This window comes from Ranitomeya imitator, chromosome 4 (assembly GCF_032444005.1).
Source record: "Ranitomeya imitator isolate aRanImi1 chromosome 4, aRanImi1.pri, whole genome shotgun sequence".
Lineage (NCBI taxonomy): Eukaryota > Metazoa > Chordata > Amphibia > Anura > Dendrobatidae > Ranitomeya > Ranitomeya imitator.
Window position 1 is genome coordinate 81,242,409 of NC_091285.1, and position 16,392 is coordinate 81,258,800.

At 44.4% G+C, this 16,392-nt stretch overlaps 1 protein-coding gene across 1 annotated transcript in view; it reads left to right on the forward strand.

Moving 5' to 3' along the window:
• The first annotated feature begins 15,883 nt into the window (after positions 1 to 15,883).
• The window catches only part of UBE2B (ubiquitin conjugating enzyme E2 B), a 41,244-nt gene continuing 40,735 nt past the window's right edge, over positions 15,884 to 16,392 (forward strand). The window contains exon 1 of the mRNA XM_069763845.1: positions 15,884 to 16,155. Within this exon, the coding sequence (XP_069619946.1) occupies positions 16,112 to 16,155 (44 nt within the window). The 5' untranslated portion in view covers positions 15,884 to 16,111. The remainder of the gene's footprint in view (positions 16,156 to 16,392) is intronic.

The window sequence follows — 16,392 nt, forward strand, 5'->3', positions numbered from 1 at the left end:
AAAGGCACGAACCAAATCGTCAGCATGAACATCGGAGGCAACAACCCAAGAATTATCCTCCTGGCCATAACCCTTCCATTTGACCAGATACTGAAGCTCCCGCCTCGAAAAACGAGAATCCAAAATCTTCTCAACCACATACTCCAACTCCCCATCAATCAACACCGGAGCCGGAGGATCAACAGAGGGAACAACGGGCACCACATACTTCCGCAACAAAGATCTATGGAAAACATTATGGATGGAAAAAGAGGCCGGAACGGCCAAACGAAAAGACACTGGATTGATAACCTCAGAAATCCTATAAGGACCAATAAACCGAGGCTTGAACTTAGGGGAAGAAACCTTCATAGGAATATGACGGGAAGACAACCAGACCAAATCCCCAACCCGAATGCCGGGAACCAACACACCGACGACGGTAAGCAAAACGCTGAGCCACCTCCTGAGACAACACCAAATTGTCCACCACATGAGCCCAAATCTGCTGCAGCCTGTCAACCACATAATCCACACCAGGACAATTAGAAGGCTCAACCTGCCCTGAAGAAAAACGAGGATGAAAACCAAAATTACAAAAAAAAGGCGAAACCAAGGTAGCAGAACTAGCCCGAATATTAAGGGCAAACTCGGCCAATGGCAAGAAAGCCACCCAATCATCCTGATCAGCAGACACAAAGCATCTCAAATAAGTCTCCAAAGTCTGATTAGTTCGCTCGGTTTGGCCATTTGTCTGAGGGTGAAATGCGGAAGAAAAAGACAAATCAATGCCCAGCCTAGCACAAAAGGCCCGCCAAAACCTAGAAACAAACTGGGAACCTCTATCGGACACAATATTCTCCGGAATGCCATGCAAACGAACCACATGCTGAAAAAACAACGGAACCAAATCAGAAGAGGAAGGCAATTTAGGCAAAGGTACCAAATGAACCATCTTAGAAAACCGGTCACAAACCACCCAGATAACAGACATCCTCTGGGAAACCGGAAGCTCTGAAATAAAATCCATAGAAATATGCGTCCAAGGTCTCTCAGGGACCGGCAAAGGCAGAAGCAACCCACTAGCGCGGGAACAGCAAGGCTTAGCCCGTGCACAAATCCCACAGGACTGCACAAAAGAACGCACATCCCACGACAAAGAAGGCCACCAAAAGGACCTACCAACCAAATCTTTGGTACCAAAAATCCCAGGATGGCCAGCCAACACAGAACAATGAACCTCAGAAATCACTTTACTAGTCCATCTATCAGGAACAAACAGTTTCCCCACTGGACATCGGTCAGGTTTATTAGCCTGAAATTCCTGAAGAACCCGTCGTAAATCAGAGGAGATGGCAGAAAGAATCACCCCTTTTCCTTCAGAATGCCGACCGGCTCAAAAACCACAGGGGAATCGGGCAAAAAAACTCCTAGAGAGGGCATCCGCCTTAACATTCTTAGTACCAGGAATGTACGAGACCACAAAATCAAAACGGGAGAAAAACAGGGACCATCAAGCCAGTCTAGGATTCAGCCGTTTGGCAGACTCGAGGTAAATCAGATTCTTATGATCGGTCAGGACCACAATACGGTGCTTGGCCCCCTCAAGCCAATGTCGCCACTCCTCAAATGCCAACTTCATAGCCAACAACTCCCGATTGCCGACATCATAATTGCGTTCCGCAGGTGAAAACTTCCGAGAAAAGAAGGCACACGGTTTCATCAAGGAACCATCAGAATTCCTCTGAGACAAAACGGCCCCTGCCCCAATCTCAGACGCGTCAACCTCAACCTGAAATGGAAGAGAAACATCCGGCTGATGCAACACAGGGGCAGAAGTAAATTGGCGTTTAAGCTCCTGAAAGGCAGAAACAGCCGCGGAGGACCAATTCGTCACATCAGCGCCTTTCTTCGTCAAATCGGTCAGAGGTTTAACCACACTGGAGAAGTTGGCAATGAAACGACGATAAAAATTAGCAAAGCCCAAGAATTTCTGAAAGCTCTTCACAGATGTGGGCTGAATCCAATCATGAATGGCCTGAACCTTAACCGGATCCATTTCTATAGATGAGGGAGAAAAAATGAAGCCCAAAAAAGAAAGCTTCTGCACTCCAAAGAGGCACTTTGACCCCTTCACAAATAAAGCATTATTACGGAGGATCTGAAATACCATCCTGACCTGTTTCACATGAGACTCCCAATCATCGGAAAAAATCAAAATATCATCCAAATATACAACCATGAATTTATCAAGATAACTCCGAAAGATATCATGCATGAAGGAAAGGATTGGAACACAGATGGGGCATTAGAGAGTCTGAATGGCATCACAAGGTATTCAAAATGGCCTTCGGGCGTATTAAATGCAGTTTTCCATTCGTCACCCTGCTTAATACGAATAAGATTATATACCCCTCGAAGGTCAATCTTTGTAAACCAGCTAGCCCCCTTAATCCTAGCAAACAAATCAGTAAGCAAAGGCAAAGGGTATTGAAATTTGACCGTGATCTTATTCAAGAGGCGATAATCAATACAGGGTCTCAAGGAGCCATCCTTCTTGGCAACAAAAAAAAAACCTGCTCCCAATGGTGAAGAAGATGGCCGAATATGCCCCTTCTCCAAAGACTCCTTAATATAGCTCCGCATGGCGGCATGTTCTGGCACAGACAGGTTGAAAAGTTGGCCCTTAGGGAACTTACAACCTGGAATCAAGTCAATAGCACAATCACAGTCCCTATGCGGTGGAAGGGAACTGGATTTGGGCTCATCGAATACATCCTGGAAATCTGACAAAAACTCAGGAATTTCAGAAGAGGGGGAAGAGGAAATTGACATCAAAGGAACGTGACCATGAACCCCCTGACAACCCCAACTACTCACAAACATAGATCTCCAATCTAACACCGGATTATGTACCTGTAACCATGGAAAACCCAGCACAATATCATCATGCAAATTATGCAACACCAGAAAACGACAATCTTCCTGATGGGCTGGCGCCATGCGCATGGTCAGCTGTGTCCAAAACTGAGGTTTATTTTTAGCCAATGGTGTAGCATCAATGCCCCTTAAAGGAATAGGTTTCTGCAAAGGCTGCAAGGGGAAACCACAACGTCTGGCAAATTCTAAGTCCATTAAGTTCAGAGCGGCGCCTCAATCCACAAATGCCATGACAGAAAATGATGATAATGAGCAGATCAAGGACACAGATAACAGAAATTTAGGTTGTACAGTACTGATGGTAAATGAACTGGCGATCCTCTTTGTCCGCTTAGGGCAGACAGAAATGACATGAGAAGCATCGCCACAACAATAACACAACCTATTCTGACGTCTGAAACCTTGTCGTTCCGTTCTAGACAGAATCCTATCACACTGCATAGGCTCAGGGCTCCGCTCAGAGGACAACGCCACAGTGTGCACAACTCTGCGCTCGCGCAAGCGCCGACCAATCTGAATGGCCAGAGACATAGAATCACTCAGACCAGATGGCATGGGGAACCCCACCATAACATCTTTAACGGATTCAGAAAGACCCTTTCTGAAAATTGCCGCCAAGGCATCCTCATTCCATTTAGTCAGTACAGACCATTTTCTAAATTTCTGGCAATACGATTCTGCCGCTTCTTGACCTTGACACAGGGCCAACAAGATTTTCTCAGCCTGATCCACAGAATTAGGCTCATCATACAACAACCCCAATGCCTGAAAGAAAGAATCAACATTAAGCAAAGCAGGATTGCCAGTTTCCAGGGAAAATGCCCAATCATGTGGGTCACCACGCAGCAGGGATATGATGATTTTAACCTGCTGAATGGGATCACCAGAAGACCGGGGTCTCAATGCAAAAAACAGTTTACAGTTATTTTTGAAACTCAAAAATTTGGATCTATCACCAAAGAATAAATCAGGAGTGGGAATCTTAGGTTCTAAGGCAGGAGTCTGAACAATATAATCTGAAATACCCTGTACCCTAGCAGCAAGCTGATCCACCTGAGAAACTAACTCGTGAACATTCATGTTATTACTAGGTTCCGTAGCCAGCCGGAGATTAAGAGGGAGGAAAAGACAAAACAGGCTAAGGAAAAAAAAATGGCTCAAAACCTTTCCTCCCTTCTTCTGAGATGCAATTAACTCATTGTTGGCCAGTTGTACTCTTATGATCTGGTGGCCTAGGAGCAGCATGAGACGTACTCTGGAGAAGGTGGTACCTGTACTGACCGCAAACCCTGAACTTAGCAGCGCAACTAGAAGTAGCCGTGGGGGGTACCTAACACTCCCTAGACCCCTCGACACAGCCTAAGAACTAACTTCCCCTAAAGACAGAAACAGGAAACCTATCTTGCCTCAGAGAAAATCCCCAAAGGATAGACAGCCCCCCACAAATATTGACTGTGAGAGGAGAGGGAAATAACATACACAGACATGAAATCAGGATTTAGCATAGGAGGCCATACTAGCTAAAAAGTAAGAATAGGACAGAGTACTATGCGGTCAGTATTAAAACACTAGAAAATATCCACCACAGAAAATACAAATCACCACATCTGACTAAAGACATGGAGGGTATATCTGCATCTCCAGAGACACAGCTTGGCTGCAAAAAATCCTTCACAGACAAAGCTGGAAAAGACAAAACATGAAAATGCACAGAACTATAAGGTCCACAGCAGGTGGACAGCAAAAACAAAGCCAGGACTTATCTTTGTAGAAAAGCACAGCAAACAGGAGAGACCAGAAGGGATGTGAATCCTCCAAAAACAATGGGCAACTGGCACTGACTAAAGGATCAAGCAGGACTAAATTGCTGAGTCCAAATTGAACACACCTGATAAATGCTGCGATCCACAGACAGCAGCACTACCACTCATAACCACCGGAGGGAGCCCAAGAGCAGAATTCACAACAGGATAGTATGTCATAGCGATCGGCCGCGCTCACTGGGGGAGCGCGGCCGATCTCGGCCTTGTGTCAGTTGACTATCGCAGCTGACATCCGGCACAATGTGCCAGGAGCAGTCACGGACCGCTCCCGGCATATTAACCCCCGGCACACCGCGATCAAACATGATCGCGGTGTGCCGGTAGTATAGGGAAGCATCGCGCAGGGAGAGGGCTCCCTGCGGGCTTCCCTGAGACTCCCACAGCAACGCGATGTGATCGCGTTGCTGCGAAGGTCTCTTACCTCCTCCTTCTCCTTGCAGGCTCGGATCCAAGATGGCCGCAGCATCCGGGTCCTGCAGGGAGGGAGGTGGCTTCACAGCACCTGCTCAGAGCAGGCACTGTGAAGCCTGCAGCTGTGCATGTCAGATCGCTGATCTGACACACTGCACAGCAAAGTGTCAGATCAGCGATATTACACTATAACATGATGCTCCCCCCCACCCCCCGGGCAATGTTATAGTGTAAAAAAAAAAATATTCACATGTGTAAAAAAAATTTTAAAAGTTCCCCCCAAAATTCCCCCCCCCAAAAAAAATATTATTCCTATAAATACATTTCATTATCTAAATAAAAAAAAACAATAAAAGTACACATGTTTAGTATCGCCACGTCCATAACGACCCTACCTATAAAACTGTCCCGCTAGTTAACCCCTTCAGTGAACGCGGTAAAAAAAAAAGAGGTAAAAAACGCTTTATTATCATACCGCCAAACAAAAAGTGGAATAACACGTGATCAAAAAGACCGAAATAAATAACCATGGTACCGCTGAAAACGTCATCTTGTCCCGCAAAAAAAGAGCCGCCATACAGCATCATCAGCAAAAAAATAAAAAAGTTATAGTCCTCAGAATAAAGTGATGCAAAAATAACTATTTTTTCTATAAAATAGTTTTTATCGTATAAAAGCTCCAAAAGATTAAAAAAATGATATAAATGAGGTATCGCTGTAATCGTACTGACCCGAAGAATAAAACTGCTTTATCCATTTTACCAAATGCGGAACGGTATAAACGCCTCCCCCAAAAGAAATTCATGAATAGCTGGTTTTTGGTCATTCTGCCTCACAAAAAACGTAATAAAAAACGATCAAAAATTGTCACGTGCCCGAAAATGTTACTAATAAAAACATCAACTTGTCCCCGCAAAAAACAAGACCTCACATGACTCTGTGGACCAAAATATGGAAAATTATAGCTCTCAAAATGTGGTAGCACAAAAAATATTTTTTGCAATAAAAAGCGTCTTTCAGTGTGTGACGGCTGCCAATCATAAAAATCCGCTAAATAACCCGCTATAAAAGTAAATCAAACCCCCCTTCATCACCCCCTTAATTAGGGAAAAATTAGAAAATTTAAAAAAATGTATTTATTTCCATTTTCCCATTAGGGCTAGGGTTAGGGCTAGGGTTAGGGTTAGGGCTAGGGTTAGGGTTAGGGTTAGGGTTAGCATCCGATCTCAATTCCAGCTAATTCTGCGTTAAAAAAGTAAAACAGTGCTCCTTCCCTTCCAAGCTCTCCCGTGTGCCCAAACAGGGGTTTACTCCAACATCTGGGGTATCAGCGTACTCAGGACAAATTGGACAGCAACTTTTGGGGTCCTATTTCTCCTGTTACCCTTGGGAAAATACAAAACTGGGGGCGAAAAAAATTTTTTTCGTGGGAAAAAAAGATTTTTTATTTTCACGGCTCTGCGTTATAAACTGTAGTGAAACACTTGGGGGTTCAAAGTTCTCACAACACTTCTAGATAAGTTCCTTGGGGGGTCTAGTTTCCAATATGGGGTCACTTGTGTGGGTTTCTACTGTTTAGGCACATTAGGGGCTCTGCAAACGCAATGTGACGCCTGCAGACCATTCCATCTAAGTCTGCATTCCAAATGGCGCTCCTTCCCTTCCGAGCTCTCCCATGCGCCCAAACGGTGGTTCCCCTCCACATATGGGGTATCAGTGTACTCAGGACAAATTGGACAACAACTTTTGGGGTCCTATTTCTCCTGTTACCCTTGGGAAAATACAAAACTGGGGGCTAAAAAATAATTTTTGTGGAAAAAAAAAGATTTTTTATTTTCACGACTCTGCGTTATAAACTGTAGTGAAACACTTGGGGGTTCAAAGCTCTCACAACACACCTAGATGAGTTCCTTAGGGGGTCTACTTTCCAAAATAGTGTCACTTGTGGGGGGTTTCAATGTTTAGGCACATCAGTGGCTCTCTAAACGCAACATGGCGTCCCATCTCAATTCCAGTCAATTTTGCATTGAAAAGTCAAATGGCGCTCTTTCCCTTCCGAGCTCTGCCATGCGCCCAAACAGCGGTTTACCCCCACATATAGGGTATCAGCGTACTCAGGACAAATTGTGCAACTACTTTTGTGGTCCAATTTCTTCTCTTACCCTTGAGAAAATAAAAGATTGGGGGCGAAAAGATCATTTTTGTGAAAAAATATGATTTTTTATTTTTATGGCTCTGCATTATAAACTTCTGTGAAGCACTTGGTGGGTCAAAGTGCTCACCACACATCTAGATAAGTTCCTTAGAGGGTCTACTTTCCAAAATGGTGTCACTTGTGGGGGGTTTCAATGTTTAGGCACATCAGTGGCTCTCCAAACGCAACATGGCGTCCCATCTCAATTCCTGTCAATTTTGCATTGAAAAGTCAAATGGCGCTCCTTCCCTTCCGAGCTCTGCCATGCGCCCAAACAGTGGTTTACCCCCACATATGGGGTATCAGCGTACTCAGGACAAATTTTACAACAACGTTTGTGGTCCAATTTCTTCTCTTACCCATGGGAAAATAAAAAATTGGGGGTGAAAACATCATTTTTGTGAAAAAATATGATTTTTTATTTTTACGGCTCTGCATTATAAACTTCTGTGAAGCACTTGGAGGGTCAAAGTGCTCACCACACATCTAGATAAGTTCCTTAAGGGGGTCTTCTTTCCAAAATGGTGTCACTTGTGGGGGGTTTCAATGTTTAGGCACAACAGGGGCTCTCCAAACGCAACATGGTGTCCCATCTCAATTCCAGTCAATTTTGCATTGAAAAGTCACATGGCGCTCCTTCCCTTCCGAGCTCTGCCATGCGCCCAAACAGTGGTTTACCCCCACATATGGGGTATCAGCGTACTCAGGACAAATTTTCCAACGTTTGTGGTCCAATTTCTTCTCTTACCCATGGGAAAATAAAAAATTGGGGGCGAAAATATCATTTTTGTGAAAAAATATGATTTTTTATTTTTACGGCTCTGCATTATAAACTTCTGTGAAGCACTTGGAAGGTCAAAGTGCTCACCACACATCTAGATAAGTTCCTTAAGGGGGTCTTCTTTCCAAAATGGTGTCACTTGTGGGGGGTTTCAATGTTTAGGCACAACAGGGGCTCTCCAAACGCAACATGGCGTCCCATCTCAATTCCAGTCAATTTTGCATTGAAAAGTCACATGGCGCTCCTTCCCTTCCGAGCTCTGCCATGCGCCCAAACAGTGGTTTACCCCCACATATGGGGTATCAGCGTACTCAGGACAAATTTTCCAACAACATTTTGGGTCCATTTTCTCCTGTTACTCTTGGTAAAATAAAACAAATTGGAGCTGAATTAAATTTTTTGTGAAAAAGAGTTAAATGTTCATTTTTATTTAAACATTCGAAAAATTCCTGTGAAACACCTGAAGGGTTAATAAACTTCTTGAATGGTTTTGAGCACCTTGAGGGGTGCAGTTTTTAGAATGGTGTCACACTTGGTTATTTTCTATCATATAGACTCCTCAAATGACTTCAAATGAGATGTGGTCCCTAAAAAAATATGGTGTTGTAAAAATTAGAAATTGCTGGTCAACTTTTAACCCTTATAACTCCCTAACAAAAAAAAAATTTGGTTCCAAAATTGTGCTGATGTAAAGTAGACATGTGGGAAATGTTACTTATTAAGTATTTTGTGTGACATATCTCTGTGATTTAATTGCATAAAAATTCAAAGTTGGAAAATTGCAAAATTTTCAAAAAAATTTTCAAAATTTTTTAAATTTTTGCAAAATTTCCGTTTTTTTCATAAATAAATGCAGGTAATATCAAAGAAATTTTACCACTATCATGAAGTACAATATGTCATGAGAAAACAGTGTCAGAATCACCGGGATTGGTTGAAGCGTTCCAGAGTTATAACCTCATAAAGGGACAGTGGTCAGAATTGTAAAAATTGGCCTGGTCATTAACGTGCAAACCACCCTTGGGGGTAAAGGGGTTAATAACTATGTAACTATGTAATTGTTGGAAAAAAAATCATAAAAAAGCCAGACTGGAATTTGCCAAACTACATGTTAACAAGCCACAAAGCTTATGGGAGAATGTTCTATGGACAGATGAGGCAAAAATTGAGCTTTTTGGCAAGGCACATCAGCTCTATGTTCACAGACGGAAAAATGAAGCATATCAAGAAAAGAACACTGTCCCTACTGTGAAACAAGGAGGAGGTTCTGTCATGTTCTGAGGCTGCTTTGCTGCATCTGGCACAGGGTGTCTAGAATCTGTGCAGGGTACAATGAAATCTCAAGACTATCAAGGGATCCTAGAGAGAAATGTGCTGCCCAGTGTCAGAAAGCTTGGTCTCAGTTGCAAGTCATGGGTCCTGCAAAGAATAATGACCCAAAACACACATCTAAAAATACCCAAGAATGGCTAAGAGGAAAACATTGGACTATTCTAAAGTGGCCTTCTATATGAGACCTGACCTAAATCATATCGAGCATCTTTGGGAAGAGCTGAAACATGCAGTCTGGAAAAGGCAACCTTCAAACACGAGACATCTGGAGCAGTTTGCTCTTGAGGAGTGGGCCAAAATACCTGTCGAGAGGAGCAGAAGTCTCACTGACAGTTACAGGAATCGTTTGATTGCAGTGATTGCCTCAAAAGGTTGTGCAACAAAATATTAAATTAAGGGTACCATCATTTCTGTCCAGGCCTATTTAATGAGTTTTATTTTATTTTTTTAATTCTGTGGAAACTTGGTTGAAAAGTAATGTCTGACTTTCATTTGTTCATTTTCATAGATTTTTTATTTATATTTACTTTTGTCAGATTCAAGCTATTTCTGTGAACATTGTGGGTTTTTCTGTCTTTAAACGATGGGTACCAACAATTTTGACCACGTGTGTACATAGCTGTATGAGGGTGGCTTCCTTTTTTGTGGGATAAGTGGCTGTTTTGAATGACACCATCCATTTGACTATACAGTGTACTGAAAAAATGGGGAAAAAATTCCAAGTGTGGTGCTATGGTGAAAAGAATGCAATACTATTTTTACAGTATTCATTGCACGGTAAAAATGACATGGAACCAAGAGTCTCCAGGTCAGTATGATTACCGCAAAACTAAATTTGTTTTACATTTAAGTAATAAAACATTTTTCTGGTACTGAGCTGTGTGAGGGATTTTGTTTTTGCATGGCGAATAGACGGTTCTATTGTTGTCAATAGATAGCTATTGTCCAACAGTCTTTTAATATATATTGGGGTGGTCATGGAGATATAGCTATTGGCTGACAGTCATCTAATATGTGCTAGGGAGGGCATGGAGAGATAATTATTGGTCAACAGCCAATTAAAAAGGACCTTTTGCTCCAAAGTGAGTATGTTAAACTGGACACACAATGTAATAGTGGCTTCATAATTGAATAAAGCATACAGCAGTTTTTATTTTTTTTTCTCATCTCCATTGCAGAGATATTAATTTGTAATGTTTACATTGTAATTTAGGGGGCATTAGCAATAATTCATGTCTCTGGGAGAAAAACAAAAATACGCCCCAGAGAAGGTTAGCCCTAGGTTTCTCCATGAGACATGTAACGACACACTCTTAAATGTGCTATAGGCATCAGAAACACATTGGTATCTGCTGTATGGACACATCGTGGATTTTTATCATGATTTAAAATGATTTCATCTCCGTGGAGCCGGATCCATCCTAAATTTTTCGTGTTGTTCCCGTCTTTGGTAGTGACGCTGTTCCGAACTCCGAAGGACTACAGGCTACCATGGTGAGTTAGCTCTTCCTCTTTACTTGCTTCTAATAACACACTGCCCGGGACTCTCTTCAACCAATCTCTCTGCTAGCATTAATGGTGTAGCATAGAGCAGAGCTATGTGTCATTGCCAATACCTCTTAGAGTTCTCACCTCATGGCAGTCAGTGTGGGGAGGAGGGGGAGTAGAGCAGAGCTATGTGTCAATGCCAACACTTCTTACAGTTCTGATCTTATGGCAGTCAGTGTGGGGAGGAGGGGGAGTAGAGCAGAGCTATGTGTCATTGCCAACACCTCTTAGAGCTCTCACCTCATGGCAGTCAGTGTGGGGAGGAGGGGGAGTAGAGCAGAGCTATGTGTCATTGCCAACACCTCTTAGAGCTCTCACCTCATGGCAGTCAGTGTGGGGAGGAGGGGGAGTAGAGCAGAACTATGTGTCATAGATCGTGGGAACTTTTCCTAGAAAGCCTGGGAGCTTTCTAGGTAAGTTCCCACGATCTATGAACATCCAGCAGAGGTCGCCTCACCGCAAATGAAGCTAAATATAGCTCATTGATCTATATTTAGACTCATTCCCCGGGGTTTTGCAGCGAGGAGTAGCATTGCATTAGCAAAGCTCCTTGCTGCAAAAGGTTTTAACCCCTTCAGAAGGATTTACATCGTTGGACGTTACAGATCTGCGGAGGGTAAGTATATTGTTGGTTTATTATGTTTTTTCTTTCACAGAACGAGGGTCTTCAGTGACTGGATTGGGCGTAGAATAAAATACTCCAACAACCATTGTTTTTATTTCATTAAAATAATTGTAAATAATGTGTTTGTGTTTTATTTAACCCTTTACTACAATTGGATTAATAATGGATAGGTGTCATAATTGACGCCTCTCCATTATTAATTAGGCTTAATGTCACCTTACAATAGCAAGGTGGCATTAACCCTTCATTACCCCATATCCCACCGCTACACGAGAATGGGAAGAGAGTGGCCAAGTGCCAGAATAGGCGCATCTTCCAGATGTGCCTGTTCTGGGGTGGCTGGGGGCAGATATTTTTAGCCAGGGGGGGGCCAATAACCATGGACCCTCTCCAGGCTATTAATATCTGCCCTCAGTCACTGGCTTTACTACTCTGGCGGAGAAAATTGCGCGGGAGCCCACGCCAATTTTTTCCGCCATTTAACCCTTTATTTAAAGAGCTAGAACGGCCAAATTTTGCAGATACACTCTACTGACATTAGTAGTGTGGAATCTGCAAAAAAAATGGAGAGAAGACATGGTTTACTGTATGTAAACCATGTCTCAAATCATGTCGGGTTTTATGAAGGAGAAAGAAAAAGCCGGTAATTGAATTACCGGCTTTCAAGCTGTATAGCGCTGGAAAAAATATTAATATATATACATATATGTGTCTAATGACATATATATATATATATATATATATATATAGACAGTATATATATATATTTTTTTCTTTTTGGGACACATGGATCATTTCTATAGCGGTATGTTGGTTTTGCAAGCCTGCGAGAAAACCACGCAGTACGGATGCCATACGGATTACATACGGAGGATGCCATGCGCAAAAAACGCTGACACACCCTGCCTACGGAGGAGCTACGGACCACTATTTTCGGGACATTTCAGCGTATTACGGCCGTAATATATGGACCGTATTTTCATACGCTGAGTGTGAAGCCGGCCTTAGAGTTCGCACCTTATGACAGTCAGTGTGGGGTGGAGGGGGAGTAGAGCAGAGCTATGTGTCATTGCCAACACCTCTTACAGTTCTCACCTCATGGCAGTCAGTGTGGGGAGGAGTAGAGCAGAGCTATGTGTCATTGCCAACACTTCTTACAGTTCTGATCTTATGGCAGTCTGTGTGGGGAGGAGGGGCAGTAGAGCAGAGCTATGCAGTCATTGCCAACACCTCTTAGGCCGGCGTCACACTGGCGTTTAAAACGGCCGAGTGCAATGCGATAAAAAATCGCATTGCACTCGGACCAATGTTAACATATGGGGCTGCTCCCAGCAGCCGACTTTTTGTCGGCCGTTTTCTTCGGTCCGAGACAATCGCAGCATGCTGCGATTGTCTCGGACCGAGGAAAAATCTCGCCTCACTCGCACCCATATAAGCCTATGGGTGCGATTGAGACAGCGCACACCACTCTGATATCATCCGAGTGATGTGCGCTATAAGCGGACCCCAGCAATGGAGGAGATGGAGAAATTCATTTCTCTGCCTCCTCCGCAGCTGTGCTCCGATCCTCCCGGTGCGAGAGAATCGGAGCACAGACGCATGACACTCGGCTCCTGCTCTGCTGCGAGAAGGAGCCGAGGGTCATTAGCATATCGCAAGTGTGACACCGGCCTTACAGTTCTCCCTTTATGGCAGTCAGTGTGGGGAGGAGGGGGAGTAGAGCAGAGCTATGTGTCACTGCCAACACCTCTTAGGCCGGCGTCACACACAGCGTAAAACAATACGGTCCGTATATTACGGCCGTAATACGCTGAAAAGTCCCCCAAAAAATGGTCCGTTGCTCCTCCGTAGGCAGGCTGTGTCAGCGTTTTTTGCGCATGGCATCCTCCGTATGTAATCCGTATGGCATCCGTACTGCGTGGTTTTCTCGCAGGCTTGCAAAACCAACATACCGCTATAGAAGTGATCCATGTGTCCCAAAAAGAAAAGAATATATATATATATATATATATATATATATATATATGTCAGTAGACACATATATGTATATATATTAATACTTATTCCAGCGCTATACAGCTTGAAAGCCGGTAATTCAATTACCGGCTTTTTCTTTCTCCTTCATAAAACCCGACATGATTTGAGACATGGTTTACATACAGTAAACCATGTCTTCTCTCCATTTTTTTTGCAGATTCCACACTACTAATGTCAGTAGTGTGTATCTGCAAAATTTGGCCGTTCTAGCTCTTAAAATAAAGGGTTAACTGGCGGAGAAAATTGCGCGGGAGCCGACGCCAATTTTTTCCGCCAGTTAACCCTTTATTTTAAGAGCTAGAACGGCCAAATTTTGCAGATACACACTACTGACATTAGTAGTGTGGAATCTGCAAAAAAAATGGAGAGAAGACATGGTTTACTGTATGTAAACCATGTCTCAAATCATGTCGGGTTTTATGAAGGAGAAGGAAAAAGCCGGTAATTGAATTACCGGCTTTCAAGCTGTATAGCGCTGGAATAAATATTAATATATATACATATATGTGTCTCACTGACATATATATATATATATACCTATTCTATGTGTACACATTTATTATATCTATTGGACTGTAAGCTGTCAGTGTGATTTTACTGTACACCGCACTGAATTACCGGCTTTTCTCTCTAACAGCGCTGCGTATTTCTCGCAAGTCACACTGCTTGTCCGTGTGTAATCCGTATTTTTCACGCTTCCATAGACTTTCATTGGCGTATTTCTTGCGCAGTACGGTGACAAACGCAGCATGCTGCGATTTTGTACGGCCGTAGAAAGCCGTATAATACTGATCAGTAAAATACGGCAAATAGGAGCAGGGGCATAGAGAATAATTGTGCCGTATTTTTTGCGAGTTTTACGGACGTAGATTCTGCGCTCTTACGTCCGTAAAACTCGCATGTGTGACGGCGGCCTTACAGTTCTGATCTTATGGCAGTCAGTGTGGGGAGGAGTAGAGAACTATGTGTCATTGCCAACACCTCTTCCAGTTCTCACCTCATGGCAGTCAGTGTGGGGTGTAGGAGAGCAGAGCTATGTGTCATTGCCAACACCTCTTCCAGTTCTCACCTCATGGCAGTCAGTGTGGGGTGTAGGAGAGCAGAGCTATGTGTCATTGCCAACACCTCTTACAGTTCTCACCTCATGGCAGTCAGTGTGGGGTGTAGGAGAGCAGAGCTATGTGTCATTGCCAACACCTCTTACAGTTCTGATCTTATGGTAGTCAGTGTGGGGAGGAGTAGAGAACTATGTGTCATTGCCAACACCTCTTCCAGTTCTCACCTCATGGCAGTCAGTGTGGGGTGTAGGAGAGCAGAGCTATGTGTCATTGCCAACACCTCTTACAGTTCTCACCTCATGGCAGTCAGTGTGAGGTGAAGGAGTAGAGCAGGGCTATGTCATTACAAACACCTCTTTCTACTCTCATCTGACAGTGCTCTCAGCTCTGAAGTACTCCTCCTTTCCCCACACTGACTGCCAGAGATCTGCAAGCGGTGTTTGCAATGACACATTGCTCTGCCATACTATTATGCACAGTAAAAGCGGGCTGTGAGGTCAGAGGAGAGCAGGGCTCTGTGTCATCACACGCCTTACAAGAGAAAGCCTTTGCATGCTCCTCTGGGGCCCTCTTCTTTTCCCCCTGCATGGTGTTGACCAATGAGAAGCAGCAGGAGGTGTCACATGCATTATACAGCCGCTGTGTATGACCAGCCTATAAAGGCCACTGGCAGACACACTATATGGGCCCTTTGCAGCCCAATAGCCCATTATAATGCACACTTCCACCCGCTTTGGCGGTACATGTGACCCCTCACTTCTTGGGCCCTGGTTACACCACTAATGACATGCCCGCCCCTGATAAGCGCAGTTCCCAGCAGGGAGATGCGTCACGCGAGGCTGACTGCGGGTGTCCCACGCTAGCAGCGCTGTAACAGGCGCACTTATGGCACAATGTCGGGCTGGGACAGTAATAACCCCATTTTTGCTGTGACAGTCGGTGACACGCGATGTACACACAGAGCATCACGGGTCACATGATCTGACGCAACCTTTCTCCAGGAACTTTTCGGTTGTCACTCTTGGAATGTTCCATGTGCCTTACCAGAAGGGGGGTAGTGGTAACATCCAATTCGTCTCCTAAGTGTCATAGAACGCCACGTTTAGCACAGTCGTAATTAGATAATAATATTGTTTCTGTCTCCAGCAATGTAATCAGCATTTTCCTCACCCTGGGAAGGAGTGGGAGAAGTTTGAGCACCCCTCTGTTACTGCACTAGTGGTGCGCTCCGGGGAACGTTCTATTCTGGTCTGCCCTTTTTGGGGCGCTGTAACGTCATCGCAGCTTGTTTGTGCCAGGGCTAGAGAGCGAGCGGCGGCGGCCGGGCCTGGGCTCCCGACACCGCTCTCCTCGTCTGTTCCTCCGTCCGCCTCAGCGAAGGCCATGTCCACCCCGGCCAGGAGGAGGCTCATGAGGGACTTCAAGAGGTGAGTAGGGCACAGCCTCCCTCCAACTTTCCCCGTGTTGTGCCCAGGCCTCCAGGTTGGGGCACAGTCAGTGGCTGGTTTGAGGGGAGTAAGCTGTGACCTCCCTTCGCACGGCCATGACATGTGGAGTCCCTGGTGACGTCCTGTGCCCCTGGTCAGACAGTGCGTCTTCTGTACAGCCGCGTCCTCACCTCCAGGCTTCCGTACAGTCCCAGCATGCCGTCCTGATGGTGAGAG